The 16,953-nt window shown below is 42.5% G+C and overlaps 1 protein-coding gene across 5 annotated transcripts in view; it reads left to right on the plus strand.

Annotated features, from left to right (window-relative positions):
* The window catches only part of iqsec3a (IQ motif and Sec7 domain ArfGEF 3a), a 98,478-nt gene that overhangs the window by 66,808 nt on the left and 14,717 nt on the right, over window positions 1-16,953 (plus strand). For all 5 annotated transcript variants that reach the window (XM_070992209.1, XM_070992210.1, XM_070992213.1 and 2 more), the window contains 4 exons: window positions 3,100-3,261; window positions 7,910-8,032; window positions 12,884-13,050; window positions 15,801-15,940. In XM_070992209.1, the coding sequence (XP_070848310.1) occupies window positions 3,100-3,261; window positions 7,910-8,032; window positions 12,884-13,050; window positions 15,801-15,940 (592 nt within the window). The remainder of the gene's footprint in view (window positions 1-3,099; window positions 3,262-7,909; window positions 8,033-12,883; window positions 13,051-15,800; window positions 15,941-16,953) is intronic.

A 16,953-nucleotide genomic window follows, 5' to 3' on the forward strand; every position in this document is an offset into this window, starting at 1 on the left:
AAAAGGTCCGCGTCATGGAAAATGTAAAAAGGGTCGCTTTCGGCGTTGGAACAAACAGTCCATGCCTGTGATTGTCTGATCAGGACGGTCTCTCCAAACCACTCCTCTGAATCTCTCCATCTCCTATCTCCAGCATCATTTCCTCCCTTTCATTTCCTATCTTCATCCCACCATCCACTCCTGACTGCGAATAATAATCACCATGTGTGATCCATCTGTTGTTGGACAAACATTAAATGAGTGATATCTGCCAAACTCGTTTGGCGAGACATCACCTTCAGCTGAGAGGGTGAGCTCGAAGCTGAGAGTGAGCTGAGGCTGTCACAGCAGATGCTTTCAGGCAGTCTGGCCTGCACTCATCATCCTCCCTCTCTGTCCTCACATTCCCATTCCCCAACATCTGCTCCGTCTGGGCTTCTTCCAGCCTCCTCCTTATATCCTGCCCTTTATCCTCCCCTCTCCCCTCCCCTCTGTCCCGCCCTCGCCTTACTAAACCCATTAGCTGTGGTACACACACACACACACACACACTGCTCTGTTATGTAAAAGCTGTGGTTTAAACACTGTATAGAGACTGGAGAGGGAGAGCTGTGGCAATAATGTGGTAGCCTCCCTAGAGCAACTATCCTCTGTGTCTAATAGGGTTATAAATAGTTCCAGTATTACTCCCTTGTTCATACAGAAGTAACTTCTGCCGTGTAGTCAGCTGAAAACTATCTGCATGTTACTGATAGGATCATAGGAAAGGAGGTGATTTTCAAATACAAGGATTTATGTAAACCAATGAGATGCTTCGTCAGTTTTCTGTAGATCTGAGCATTGGAGTATACCTCATTATCCAGGCAAATATATGTTCACTCACACATAGACCTCAAGTGAGCACAAATCTCACATTATAACTGAAGTGGTCTGAGAGAAAACTAGACTTCTGCACCACCTCTTCACTCTTTTCCAGGCTTTAGAAAATCTATCCTGTGACACGAGACTTTGGCCAATCACAGGTCATTTCAGAGAGAGGGCGTTCCTATTGGCGGTTCTACAAATGCAGATGTGCGCGCCTTAAGATGGTGAAAGTCCAGTCTCGTATAGCCAGACCTTCTTCCACACTTTGTGCCAGTGCTACGTAAAGTGAAAGTGAAAGCTTGATTCACAGGTGGAAAATCCTGCAACTTACGAAGAGATGACATCAGTCATCATGAGCTACTGGTTGTAAAATAACCAGTAAGGCTGCAGCAGAAAAACCCCAGTTGTGTTTTAATGCTTATGAATTAAACTGCTAAACTTTTAAGAGAAAGTTTCTTCATCCAAAAGCTACTTTGTCTTACTTTGATTTCAAACTGGCTCCCTTTCTGTCATTCTACAGCTCAGGATTGTAGACTAATAGACTAGCAGACTAAGCTGCCCTGTCGTCTGAATTTCTGAATTACTTTCCAGACAGCAGCGGAGCGAACAGGCTGTGGACGGAGTGGGTATTGTCCTCTGTCCACCTCGCAGATATCGCTGATGCTCAGGAGATGGAGATCAGTGATGGTCTGTCCGCCCTCTGCAGAGTTTTTCTGTCCTGTGCCGTGTTTCTAGTCAGGTTGCTTTCTGTCACTTCTCTGTAAAAGTTGACAAGAACATGGCCTGAGAAGTTGGTCTTCCTTAAAAGTTTCTTGAAGAAGTCTGGCTGTTTCTGAGCTTTCTTAACAAGGGTGGAGACCATGTGAGATGACCATGACAGGTTCTCTGTCATGCTTATTCCCAGGAACCTAAAACTGCTCTCCTGCTCCACCTAAAACTGTTCTCCTGCTCCTCAGCTCCATTGGTGCATTGGTGCCAATCTGAACTGTTTGTTTTTGAGGAAGTCCAGTATCCAGTTGTAGAGTGTGGTACTTAAACCCAGAGTGCTAAATTTGCCAATTTCAAAACCATATCACAATGTTTTAGACTGACATACAATCTTTCAGGCAGCCAGTGGTTTTTATTAATGTTGGTAAACTAAAAATCAGCTAGGAGAAACCTGACATATCTATCGCTGTCCCTGTCGAGCCCTGTCTCAGATGCCATCGCTTTGTCACACTCCTCTGCGCCTCCCACAAGGTGTCTGTAAGAGACACACCGGGATTTCAGCTAACTCCACTGTAAATCCATCCAGGGCAAGGAGCCATGTGACCTCACATAAAGAGCAAGAAAGTCAGCAAACGGAGGAGGGTGGGGTGGATGGATGGGTCAAACTTTCACCCGAGAGACCGAGGTTTGTGTCCCATGAGAAGCCAAAAATGAACGATCTTTCCCTAAAGTAGTTTTGGTGCCTTAATGTTACTAAACTGCAGCCGTTTCACAACACTGACCACATGCCAGAAAGTCTTTCTCTCAGGAAGTCTTTGTGCGTCACTGGGATGAGAAGGCGTTGGATGTTCAGAGCGGTTGCTCTGAGTGTCTAAGACTGCCGCAGACGGGTTTACGTTGGAGTTAGTTGGAAGCCCAGTGTGCCTCGTGGAGACACTAAAGGACACCTTGTGCATCTGTATGAGACGGTGAGGGATGTGACAAAGCATCGGTATTGGTATGGGACACTCTGGGACTGAGACCAGGTTGCCCTGTCCAGCAACGTCTGCTTGAGGACGCCTCATAGTCTGTACATACAGTATGAGCGGGGATTTTCAGAGTTGGTAATGAATGTTGTAATTCAGTACAGGAAGGAATATGAGATTCTGCCCTGTGTGTTTTATCACCTTTAGCCCACCACACTGGTGTGTATAGTAAGCACCCAACCTAGATTTTCAGACCTCATTACTGCGATGCATCATTTTTATATATCTATTTTTAATTTTTAATAGTCTCTGAGCAACTATTACAATGAATAAATTAAAGATATAAAGGATGTAGCTGTAGTTTGTGTTGGTGTGGTTTGCGTGTCGCACCTGCCCCTAGATACTGTTAACCAGAACAAATGGGCTCATTACGGCTCCTAAGTGTGGTTAAGTACGTTAAAGAGCAAATCATCTGTCACAGTCACACCACTTCCACCAATGTTAAAGGAACTGCATCTCTGCACTGACAAGATCTCCGTTCACTAACTCATTCCTTTCCTCTCTTCTCTTCTGTTCGTCTCAGAAACCCTGACAAGGGCCTTCAGTTCCTGATCTCTCGAGGCTTCATCCCAGACACGCCCATCGGCGTGGCCCACTTCCTGCTGCAGAGGAAAGGCCTGAGCCGGCAGATGATAGGAGAGTTCCTCGGCAACAGCAAGAAGCCCTTCAACAGAGATGTCCTAGAGTGAGTAGCACACTTTATTTCCTGAAACCATTTTAAGATAATTTACTGGTCTAATAAGGTGATTGTCCATGGTAATCCCTCCATTTGCTGGGAAATCAAGAGTCGGGTTCAGCTACAGGACTGGATTCGATAGGGGTCTTAGCACAAGACATTGATATTTCATGGTATTTTTCATCAGCATTAACATACTGGGAACAAGCTGATATTGAAGTGTCAGGATCCAACAAATAAGCCCTTATCTGACTCTTCGAATCGTAAATCTAGGTTGACTTCCAAAGCAGAATCATAGAAGTTGGATAACGAGACAAAGACAAAAATAAAGTAATCACCTTTCCTGCCCCTTTTTATTTTTCAGGTTCTTTTATCAAACTAAAGCCAAGACAAGGAGCAATTTAGCTGTCATTTGAAAATGTAAATATTATTTTTGAGATTTCATACCTCATCCCAGCAGAATAAAGGGAAATTTGGCCCCTGTTAAAGGCCCAAAAAAATAATGATCACTTTCACACAAAGGGTCTCAAACTGCCACCCTGAGGTCCAGATCTGGCCTTTTAATTGTGCTGTGGTATCCTGGCTTTCATTCCCTAGAATGTGACAAAATTAAACTGCATATATCGTACAACTCCCACAATGCAACCAATATATACCATATTTTTCTTCCACTGTCTAAACTAAGCCCGTAACCCGGATAATATTATATTTATTCACATTTAAAAAAGCTCCTCCAGAGCCACAACATACATTATACAAATGTTTTCACACGGTGAGTAATATTCCTCATATTAAGTCAACTGACTTTTCTGCGTAAACTAGATGGAGTTCCCCCTTAATACCATATTTTTTATTTATGTTGAGTCATCGCTGCAGAACTTTAAGGTATATTTGTCTTGTACACGGACAAAGACCACCACAAGAACTTAAGAACAATACATAGCATGTTGATGGATCACGAAGCTGCGTGAATTTTCATTTCAAGAATGAAAGACAAATTTTCCGGGAATGACTTAAAATTCAAAATAAAAACACCACGCATCAGTTATGTCAACCCATGCTAATGTATTCGTAACAGCTACTCAAAGCTGTTTTCAAAATAAGCACTGATCAGCGTTGTTCTGTGCAGCCTGTACTTTACAGCGGAATAAAAATGAAAGGACGTGAAAACGCAGTGGGTTTAGAGAGCAACCGCAGATGCTCTTTGTTGTATTGCTCATCACATACATGTGAAAACACTTTAACACACACATGTGCATGTGACTCACTTCACCCTTTAATTCCAGATCATTAACTTAATTGGCATTACTTGCTTTGAAACCGCAGAGGTCGTTTTTCCTCTTTCTTTTATTTTCATCTTTCAGAACCTTCCTTACGTTATCTCAGTAATTGTCTTTTTTATTCTATTACATTCTCCCATTCGCCAATTACCTCTAAATTTGCATATCATCCGGAGGAGGTACTGCCGATCTTCCTTTTATCCTCCCTTTTGTCCAAGTTATTAAACCAAGAACGCACTTTTAGTCTTAGCAAGGTCAGACATACATGACACAGCACTCTAGCAAGTTGTTCGCCCGGGGTTGACCTCATTTAATATCTATATTTTCTTAAATGGACACTATCATGGTTCCAGATACATTGTACTTTAACAGGATTATGCTTTTAAGGCTTGAAACTTCAGTTCACAGTGAAGATATGTTCAGCACAGGTGACATTGAGTTATATACCGTAGATGTATATTTTTTCCCTATTTTCACACAGAGCAGTCATACAGCTGCACTCTGACAGTAAGTGATGTTGAAGGGGAGCATGATAGGAGAGTGCAAAGTGTGTGTGAGAGCACTTTCGATAAAGTGTAGTCACAGGAGAGCGGGTGAGGGATTGCAGTCTAATGTGAAAATCACTCATGGTGATTTACTGAGAATGTGCGTGTGTGTGTGTGAAAGTGTGTGACCTCTGTCTGTGTGTGTACCGGGAGGGTGTGCATGCACACGCCTGTGTATATATCTGTGCTTTGTTTGCGTCGTCACCTGCGTTCCTGACGTCCTCTCCCTATAAAGCTGATTCTCTTTATTCTCCTCATATTTCCTCAAGCGGAACCAACAGTAGTTAAAACGCCTCAAGTCAATTAAGCCAAATTGTAGTTATAGATTTGGGTTCCAAGAAATGTGGCACCCCGAGGACTCATTTACTGATAATGTAGTGTACTTGTTAAGCAGGAAAAATGAGGTCTGTTTTCAGCCTGTCATCTACTCATTGGCTGCTCAAAATACGGTTCCATCTGGCCTGCTGTTTCTCTTGATTCGCATTATGTGTGTGTGTTTGTGTAAACATACAGTTTAAGCCTCGCTATGCAGACAGATGTGTCTATTTCCCTGCCAGGTACTGTATGCAGATCAACACAGTACGCGCATGTGCGTTCACCCATACATGCTTCTTATTGAGCGTGTATGGGAAAGAGATGGGAGGGGAAGGAGAAGGCTGATGTACTTAGGCTAGAGAGCATCTCGTCTGACGTTACATAAACAAGGAGTGACAGCCGGGGAAGAAGGGAGAGAGGGGTGGTGGAGCGAAGAAGTGAGTCATGACGAGGGCGATAAGAGAGGCTCGCCAGTCAAGAGAGTTGATCAAGAGGGGGATCAAGGCAGAGTCACTGTGTGCTATCAGCTTTACCTTCATAAGCACTGTGTTGAAAAGAGTCCAATCACAGGAGGAAAATATTATGCAGTTGAACCCTTGAAGTTATTATCAGCCAGTCATGTTATGATTATTAACTCCTTGCGTTGTGTTAATGGTTGCTGCTGTACTGGGATAAGCTCCAGTCCCCCGCAACGCTGCACAGGGTAAGCGAATAGATAATTGATGCTTGTGTTAGTATATGTGGTATTAGTGCAGTATTGGGTGCTGCTTCTTCAAACAGTAATAGTGACGATGGTGCCTGCCATAGTAAAAGATGGAGGTGGTAGTTATAATGAACTTTTACGATTATAATTACAGTAGAAGAGGTAGCAGGAGCATGTACAACCACAAAAGTAGACATTAATCCAGTCCAAGTTGTTTTATACTACTTCCTGTCACCAGATTATTACAGTACTAGTACACATTAGCACAGGTAGAAGTGTTAGTTTTGGTAATAGTGACTAGAATAGTAGTAATAATTGTAGACATAGTACAAATACTAGTTGTAGCTGTAGTAGTCATAATACTATACTACAGCTATACTAGTAGTATAATAGGTAGTAATAGCTGTACTGGACTGGTGGCAGTAGTAGCTGAAGAAGTAATAAAGTAATAAATGGCATTGCACAAACATTAGTAGTAGCTGTAGTAGTGGCAGTAGTAATAGCAGACATAGGTTAAGTAGTAGTAGCAGTAGTAGAGCTGTAGTAGTACGAATGGTGAATGGTGAAGTATTGGTAGTAGGAATAATATATAGGAAAAGTACTTGTGATAGAAATAGTAACAGTGATGAGTGTAATAGAATTTGACACAGGACTAGGTAGCCATAGCTTTGTATTGATGGTGGTAATAATAGTAGTTTCATAAGAGCAGGAGTGCTAGGTGTACTATAGTTCTTGCTGTATTAGTGGTGGTAGTTATAGTGTAAGTGTTAGTACTAAATGAAAGAGTGTACAGTTCATGGTTCAAACCACAAGCAGATTTTCTGTGGTTTTATGTTGTAGTACTGCAGTGTCAGGCAGTACTGTAGACTCAGCTATCTGACTCTTTTGTGCTGGAGCAGCATGTGTCACAGTCAAGTACTCACCTCATTAACTCGCTTTGTTCACAGTAATCCATCTTCACGTAGTGTGTGTGTGCGTGCGCGTGTGTGTGCATGTACCCCAGTGTTTCCCGTAATACAGCAAACAGAAAAGATCTGAAACAGAAGGCGATGTCTTGACGTGACTACAAACTGTATGTTTTAAGGATTTTGAGATCAACAGCGTCATCTTTCTTTTGAACACGCTGTCCACGACCGTCAGTAGGCTGTCAAAGATCTTCATCTTGAACTAATGTGGGTAGGTTCGGAGTAAACCACATGAAAGCCCATCCGAATGCTAAAAAGAAATACTTTAATTTCACAGTTCGATCATCATTCCACTTTGCGCCTTGACAGAACCTCTCATATCAAAGCGAGGAAAACTTTAAAACCTTCCAACTTGTTTCCAAAGTCACCTTTCACTTCAAAACCTCATTTCACCTCCAAATCGCCCACGTTGTACTTATCCCTCCTGAACTCGTTGGACAGGATATTTTGCTTTTTTAATTAAAGTCATTAAGCTGGGGTTGTCAGGTAATAGGAGGATTTTCTGCTCGGAGGGATTGTATGCGTGTACGTGTGCGCGGCTGTGTGTGTCGCTTGGCAGCTGTGGCACAGAGAAGGTAGCTGGGCCCGGTCTTATCCCTGGTGTCTGCACGTGGCTAATACCTGCAGTAAGCAGAGTGCTGCTGTGACCAGGAAGCGTATGAGTGGGCGTCTGCCTGTTTTATCTTGGGTGTACATCCACAGACCCACCCATGCCATCAGTGAAAGGGCAGCCACTACCATCATGTTGATATATTGCTAGAAATGTATATATTTTCTTTTCTCCTCTGTCTTCCTTTCCACTGCTGTAACTCTTTGCATATCTCATCCCTTCCCCACTGTGCTCAACAGTTGTGTGGTGGATGAGATGGACTTCTCGGGCATGGAGTTGGACGAAGCTCTGAGGAAGTTTCAGGCCCACATTCGTGTCCAGGGAGAAGCCCAGAAGGTGGAACGTCTTATCGAGGCCTTCAGGTAATTATAAAAGCAGTAGTTGCTGTGAGAGTCTGGGTTTATCTCGCAGTATTCTTGCTGGTATTTAAAGGGAGTTAGTTAGTTAGTTTCCATTTTTACTGAATTTCAAACACTAATTGTGGGTGTGCTTTTCTTGTCCTGAATGAACCGTTGGCTAAACCCCTTTCAATTTTCTACCTTAACCCTAACCACGTATATCAAGCTTTGGATTTCACTATGTTCAAACGGTGTGCATGATGGGCCCATAGCATGAATGATATTCATTCATTTAAACAGTTAAGAGATGGTTTCTTGTGTTTGCTTGGTTTGTACGTTTGGTCATTGGTGGCTTTTTTCTGCTCAGTTCAATTTGAGGATGTTTACACTCTAGCAAGCTCACAGGAGATAACGTCAAGTTTGCCGGATTCGTTGGCTAGTTTCATTCAGGAGCCTTTTCTCTGGTAACATTGAGAGTGAACAATAAAGCATGAAGCTATCCTTTGTCTTACTTGTCCAAACATGTAAGCTAAGCAGCTAAACAGGCTGGAGTGAAATTAAACATTTTTCCTTATTATACTTTCATGCTCAGAGTAACTACAGTAGGTCTAAACTGCAATACGAGAACACAGAGCTGTTTCCTTATCTCCATGTCTGCTACATGGATCATTAACTGGTGAGGATGCTAACTTTTCGCTACAGACGTGCAGCATTCACCTCCGCCTTTTAACAAAATGTCACGTAACCATCAAGTGCACATTTTAAATCCATTTTACAGAGTAATCTGGAAATATTAAAAAGTCGTCCACAGACAGCATTTTCAACGTACTCATGAAGCAAATGGTAACTTAGTTAGTCAGCTAGCTACAGCTACTGCTAATGCTATATAGGAGAAGCGTGCATCCTCCGTCTGAAATCTGAAAATGGACCTATTGTTTCAAAGATTACTAGGAATTGTGAGAGGTAGATCTGCCAATGATATATGTGCCGTGTGAGAAGAGAAAGCCTGACGAGCCAGTGGTCAGTCGCCAGTGAACACACATACAAGAACCAGAGATTAAAATGCAAATGTATTAATATTCAGAAATCCGATTATGCAGAGAGAACAGTTGATTTGAAGGAGTTGGATATGAATATTTATCATCTTGTAGGTTATGCAAAATAACACTCATTTGTCTGGTGTCATTTCTTTTCTACTTTAATATAACTCTGGGCATGTTGATATTCGAGTGGGTGTAAAAAGTGAAATGAAATACTGTCACTGAAGAATTACCTCTGGCCCAAACTTGTCTGGCAGCGCTTTAAGATGCAATTCATAGGTGTTTTGATCATGAAATGTGCCGACATCAAGTTTTGAAGGCGTGCTGAGAGGTACAGATGTGATATTTTATTTATTCATATTTCTCATGAGATGCAAGCTCAAGCTTCTGTGAGGTTTTCTTTTTTTGGCCACGGTGGACAAAGACAACAAAGAGGGAACATGAAAACACGCTGGTATGACTAAATCCAATCAGGCAAAATCGACATCCATGCAAACAAAAAGAGGCACATTCGCACATAAACTCTGTTTCCGCAAAGCACCGGAGAAACCATGCTCTGTCAACCTATGTGAACATAAATAGGGATGACTCTTGATCTCAGCAGTCGAGTCACGCTGCCACACATACGCACTTTATTTTATCCTTTTTTCTCCACTACAATAAAATGTTGACAATGCAGCCCCCGTGTGAATAGCCAGGCAGTGTGTAATTTCTGGCCTCAATTTGCAACAGGGACACAATTTGCAGTGCAGCTGTGGCACTGTGTGTTAATGCTAACTGTTTGCCGTCGCCCCTCTGGAGTAACAACCACCTGTCACAGTTGTCGAGGTGCCCAATGAGGAGAAAAACGGCGGCATTGTCATAGTCAGTGTGGAGAGAGGTTGGCACTGGTAATGCCTGGACATCAGGCTGGCTCTGCGTGTTATCAGGAGCAAGAGAGAGGGGGAGGATGAGGCGGGCGAGGAGACACGAACTGGGAGAAGGAAGGAAGGAAGGGGAGAAAGGAGAGAGGGAGGAAGGTTTATAAATAACCAGCATTGCGTAACCGCCACTGCCTCTCTGTGCCTGCCTCCCCTGCTCCTGGGCTTTGATATGCCTCCAAACACACACACACTCTCTCTCTTACACACACACACAGAAAGAGAGAAATCTCCAAAGTAAGTGAAGGGATTTGAAGCAGCAGTGAAAAAGAACGAGGGGAAAAGTGAAAAGCAGCCAGCCGCCTCAGTATCTGCTGCGTCAGTGTACTAATGAATGAGCAAATATGAGCCAGCTCCCAATGCTGCAGATCCATATTTCCATGTCTGCATTACGGTGTGGTATCCAGACACCCTTATTTACTCACCCTGCAATCACACAAAGTTGCTTTATTTTCTATTGTGGCTGTTAAAGGTAAAGATCATGCAACTTGTGTAATCTTGCACCAAAGTCCATCCTCACAGAGTACGTAATGAGTGTTAGATTACACCTTGTTTAGCATTCTGTAACAAAAGCAAAATTGGTTTGGAAGACAGCAGTGAAGGCCAAATATCAAGACTGCCAAATCGATTTCAGTGAAAAATTTTACCCTCTCATTTTTGTTTTTCTTTCTGTGCAGAGTAAGAGCACACTTAGACAGGAAGCAGCATAAATGGAGGTTTTTCACTGCGTGGCGCTACAGTACATTAGGATTTACTGACAAGGGTATAATTACTGGTTGCTGTCGAGTCACGGTTTTCAGACACTGAGATGTGAATAAGCGTCTGCGTGCAGCCCTGTGATTATCACGCTAGAGCAAATACTGTATGACGACAAACACACATGAAAGCGCTGCTGCTTAAGTGGGGGGACACAATGAAGTCAGAGGTTCTCCACCAATGAAAAAAGACACAAGTACATACAAGTAACATAAATGTTATTTTCTGCATTTATATAGATTTATATCATCCAGCAAATAATAAGTTGTGGTTAAATTGGTTATCGTGCTTCCCATGATGTTAATATACCACAAACAAGCTCCATAACTTGCTGCAATATAATGCACTAAGCCAATAATTACCTATAATTTCCCTGATACAGGCTCACTGATGCTACTTTTTATGACTATTGTGTTATATCAAAAACAAAACATTCAAACTACCATTTCCATTGTCAACAAAAACCTTAATAAATCTGGATTTAACTAACTCTATTATAAAGAGCACTGTCTTCTACTGCATTATGTTTGATGATCAGTTCGCGTCCTTTGAGGAGAATTATCAGCAAGTTTTTGCTGAAAATGCAGAGCAGTTTGGGGTGTTTTTGAGCCCTGAGTACTGTCTAGATTCTTGGTGGAAGTTGTTGGGGTTGTATGGAGCTTATGGGGAAGACTGCAGAGCAGCTCATACTTTGCCTAAGAGGCAAAATCTGGGCCACATAAAGGTCTGGCAATCATTCTCTGCTGCTTGTAGAGCTTTGTTTTCCCGTTTGCTAATCTTGGAAGGCTTAAGCAGTGTTGGAAAGCACATTAAAACTGCGTGTGTGTGTGTGTGTGTGTGTGTGTGAGTGAGACAGGTATGAACCTACTGTATGCAAACCAATATGTGTGTCTTTACTGAGTCCCACAGAGACATTAGTTTCCAATCATGCGGCTCAGTGGGTCTGCAAAACGGTGCTACAGCCCCAATGTGGAAATGATGACTGATTAAAGTAACAATTACACTGTACACTCCAACATAGAGCCTGCAGGGTGTGCGCACACACACACACACACACACACACACGCACACACACACACACACACACACACACACACACACACACACACACACACACACACACACACCTTCTCATTCTCCTTTTACTCGGTATCTCTGATTACTCATTCACCGTAGATGTTGTACTGTTGTATTATTCATCCCATAACCAGGAAGTATCCATGCACCTCACTGAGACAGAGAAACAATTTATCCCTCTCCTCTGGGCACTTCTTTCTTAAACACACACACACACACACAAACACACACACACATATGCATCCATCCAAGAGCAGGTGTCTACAAATCTTTTTGAGTCATAGTTTCCATAACCACGCTACGCAGAGCCATTTCCATCCTCCATCTCTTATATTCAGGGTTGTTTTTTGGGAACTCCATCAAACTGAGCCTGGCCTCTGTCGCGTTCTTTTGCAGAAAAGTGCCTCCGTGAGGGATTTCAGATTTCAAACTTCATTCTGTGGCTCAATAGCAACCTGCATAAATCCAGCACCCAGACCCATAAATGTAGGAGTTTGTTTAACCGTGGCTCAGGGCTCAGTAGACTCCAGATAAAGTCAAACACAGACACATGCACCCACACACCCATCATTTCTCCGTGTAATGCGCCATCCATGTGACCATCCAATCTGCTGGGACAAATGTGTTTATACAGAGAGACTGGGTTTCAGCAGAGTGCCTGCTGTGAGGTTCATCGTTGCTTAAGGGGCAGCTAACAGCTTCAGATGAAGCCACAAGCTAAATTAAAGCCATAACTCTTATTTCGGCGTGACACTCTCATGCTCAGCTTGCTTCAAGGCATTTATGAGCATGTAGTGTGTTGAAGAATGCATTTAGTGTTTAAAAATAATGTTTTATCTGTTTTGCCTCATCTCCCATTTGTTATTCCTTCCTATACCTACCCCATTTTTATAATTCATCTCTCTCTGTACTTTATACATATAGATTTTTTCTTTATAGCTCTTTCTCCTTTATTCCTCCTGTCCACCTTCTTTGCCTTACACCTCTATTCTTTCGCCTCATACACTGTCACGTCTTACTTCCTGCTATATTTTTCTCAGAAGTTTTACATATTTCTTTCTCTACCTCCTTTACACCAACAGTCAGCGCTACTGCATGTGTAACCCCGACGTGGTGCAGCAGTTTCACAACCCAGACACCATCTTCATCCTGGCCTTCGCCATCATTCTGCTCAACACCGACATGTACAGTCCCAACATCAAGCCCGACCGCAAGATGCTGTTGGAGGACTTCATACGTAATCTTCGAGGTAAGTGACGTGTCATCGTGGTTGCGTCGAGAGGTATGGACACATTAAGGAGGTTAAAGTAGTATTAATTATTTCACATAATTGTCAAAAACTGCAGTTCCTCAAATGGTCACTTGAGCTCTTGGCTCTAAAAAGTCAATTCCATTGAGGGCTATATTAAAATGTGCAATTTTACAACGGAAATAAACATTCTTTGTCTTTGTTTGTCATTCAAGCCTGCTACAGTATCTATAGTTAATTTCATAACATCTGGACATCTGTATATTAAGGCTTAAATCAGGAGTCAGGCACTGCCAAGATGGCGATGGCTGGAGCCACATCACAGAGACCAGTTCATATTTTCTCCAATCTAAACATAAAGTACATCTGAGGCTAATGGAAACGTTACAAGTTTTGCTGAAAGCACTGAACACATTATACATTTTGACCCGATTATGGCTCTAGATGAAAAGTCAGAGGCTCACTAAAGTCATTTTAGTCCGTTGGGGAACTTGAGTATCAGAAACACATCTCATAGCAATCGATCCAATTGTTGTCAAAAACACTAAAAACACTAAACAATAAAAACCCCTCTCTGCTTGAGTCAGATTCACCAAAGTCAGTAGGCTTCCTCCTGGGTTTCGTGAATGTTTGCACAAGATGTCACGAACAGTCCATGTGATAGTTGAGATATTACAGTCTAGATGAAAGTGGTGGAGGGAAAGACAGACTGGCCGACCAGTGAAAGCGAGACAGTGTCCAGCAGAGCTTGGATCTGTTATGAAACCACCCCGCATAAATTTAGGTGATGAAATAAAGTCACATTTCTATCCCTGTCCGCTGTGCTTTACGCGTTCACAATTCACCGCGACACCGGCAGAGAGCACCTGTAATTCTTGTCTCCCATATGCAGACAGATGCTCCTTCGCCGAGCGTTGCAGGAGAGACGGGAGCGTCGCAGTTATGCTCTCCCTCTGCGTAATCAATCAGGAAACACTGAGGTCGATGCAGAACAACTTTAATAGATTCATCCAGACTGTTCCCCACAATTAAATTAAGTTGGAAAATCAATTTCTGCATCTTATGCAAATTAAAATATGCCACTCTCTCTTGGCCTCTCTATTCGTCTTCTGCTCAGTTTACGGTTTTCTCTCTATCCAATCTCTTGTCTTGCTTTGGCTGCAAGAATACAGTTTTGTCTGTTTCTTCATCCGTCTTTGCTTGTTTATATTCTTTTCTCCTCACTCATGTCTCTCACACTCACTGACAGAAGAATGGCTCACTCAAATAATTGGCTGAGGTGAAATGCAATTATGCAGCAGAAACCAATAGTAATGAAGAAGCACGGAACATTCATTATCTCAATTAAAACAGACTGTCAGTGTCAAAGCTGTTTCACAACATAATATAAACCAGCATCCACCATAAATTAATCCACTATCTCTGCTCACTGAAAATTGAAATTGTTGTGCCTCACTCACTGCTTTGCTTTTAGAGAGGGTGATATCAGATTTGCGCTGAGATTTCACATCTTACTTTAGCTTTTGCTAATTACTGAAACAAAAGTATATGCTTTTTTACCTTTACTCTTAAGTTAGCTTGCATGGCTAAATCGAAGCAGTGAGGTTATGAGCGTAAGGAGGAGAACGCCAAACATTCTGCAAAAGATGCAACTTATTAATCTGACACTTTACACACACTTCCCCCTGGACATCTCCTGCTCTCCCTCTGATTTTATGATGTGCAGCGATGTCTCAGCGGTGTCCCAGGGTGCCTCACTGTCAACGCCATCGCTTGCGGTAGCTTCATTTTCTCCAAACACACCCCAGTCCATTGAAAAGTCAATGTACCTCACAGCGTGGTACAGCTGTGCGGATTTAACAGGGAGCATCTCGAGGGCAACCTTTCAGCCTAATGACATGCAGTTCTACCTGCGTCGAAATGCCACGGCCTTGAACTGCACTGTGTTCCAGACAGAAAATGTTCGAGGACTGAGGCGGGCTGTTAACCTTTCACTTCCCAATTAACCTCCTCTCACATTGCCTTCTGTCATTACTTAATGGAGACAGCGAAAGACAGAAAGTCAAAGAAGGACAGACAAGTAGACTGAGAGAAGGAGCTCTCTTTTGCTCTGAATGTTGATTTTTTGCCCGCTCTTTGCATGTCGAGACAAACAAATGTGTGTCAGTCAATATGTATACAGCCATGTGTATACAGTCACTCCATGTCAATTAAAAGCAAGCATCCTTTAGAATAGAAATGAAAAAGTACCATGGTGTTTTACACTTAGGCCTTCCCTCCAGGGGGTTGCATCTCCCTGCATCATGCTTCAGATTTCTTGAGAAGTTGCTCAGAAGTACGTCTTTGCATGATTGGATCAAAGACCCCCCACGTTTGGTCACCTTTCCGAGATTATTTACCTGCAGACCCGAAAAACTTACTTTAAAGGGGTAAAGACTGTTCTATGTGGGAGACCCCTCTCGTATCCCCAATTAGGAGACACACAATACAATATAGCTGCTGATAACTCACACATATATATGGTGGACTGGAAGCAACATTTTACTTAATTTACTTGTTTGGTGTCTCATTCAGTTTAATTCTGTGACTTTTTTTATCCAATTATTTCTGTGTGTTTTTGTTGGTTGTGCTGTATGGCTGTCTGGGGTGGGTGGGGGGGGTGTTGAGTGTTGTGCTGCTCCTTGTTCAAACATAGCAACCGCTCTCTTATGTGTGTATACTTGCATTTAATCGTCCTATTCCTGTCTTAGGTGTGGATGACGGAGCAGACATCCCCAGAGACATGGTGGTGGGAATCTATGAAAGAATACAACAGAGAGAATTGCGCTCCAACGAAGACCACGTCACCTACGTCTCCAAGGTTGAGCAGTCCATAGTAGGCATGAAAACGGTAAGAACACAGACACTTTTGTTCTATACTTGTGAGGATCATCAATGACATAATGCATTCCCTAGCCCTTAACTACAACAGCATAGCAAATCCTGAAATATCTGGCTCTTTGGTTGCTAAATTCTCCACTATGTTCATGAGCTACTTGCTAACTGCTGTTTGGAGCTGAGTGAGGAGGAGTTCATATGTTTTAGAAGAGCACAAGAGTAAGATGTTTGAGATGAGCTCAAACATCCTCACTTTCCAGAAATGTCCTTACTCTCAAGGTCTGAAATTCAAATTAATCAAAGCAAGTGTATCAGAGTACACACAAACCCAGAAGTAATGGGTTGAAAAGAGTGATGGGACAGACCCTGCTGAACCTTCACCAGCTCTTCATTGTGGATATTAAAATACAGATTGACTTTCCATGACACTGTAGTGCAAATCATTCATGCTTCCCACTGTCCCTGTTTTTCCTCTTCTTTGGCAGCTCTATGCCAAGTCACTCACTCATTATTCAAGGCCTTATCACATAGCCTTAGTAGTGTTGGCGGAGCACATTTATTAGCCATTAAATGTCTCATCAGCAGCTCGATCATTACCTCAGGTCATTACTCCAGCTAGATACGTCATTAACCACTGCTATTATTAGAGTCTTTTTTAACTGTGTAAGGTGAAGGCTTGGTCAGTGCACATGAGCAAGGCAGTGTTCGAATCTAATACTGAATATTCTGTAGTTAAGAGTCAACTTCAGAGATGAAAATGCTCAAGAAAATGCTAATGTGGTTTTTGTTATAATTCACTGTGTGAATATTTCTGAGGAATGCTTTATGTGTTTTAGACGAGTCTCAGGCAGACACAGAGGCGGACGTATATAGCTTCATAATTGATTACACTGATTCATGTGGGAGTGTGCCGTGTGTGCCCACTCATTGCGCTGAAAGGCTTTTTAAAATGATTCAGAGGTTCAAGGAATTCAGTTTGTATCTTATCAGTGCACCAAGGCCTTTTTTGAATCCTGTATGCATGAC

The sequence above is a fragment of the Chaetodon trifascialis genome, chromosome 22 (genome assembly GCF_039877785.1).
Source record: "Chaetodon trifascialis isolate fChaTrf1 chromosome 22, fChaTrf1.hap1, whole genome shotgun sequence".
In the NCBI taxonomy this organism is placed as follows: domain Eukaryota; kingdom Metazoa; phylum Chordata; class Actinopteri; order Chaetodontiformes; family Chaetodontidae; genus Chaetodon; species Chaetodon trifascialis.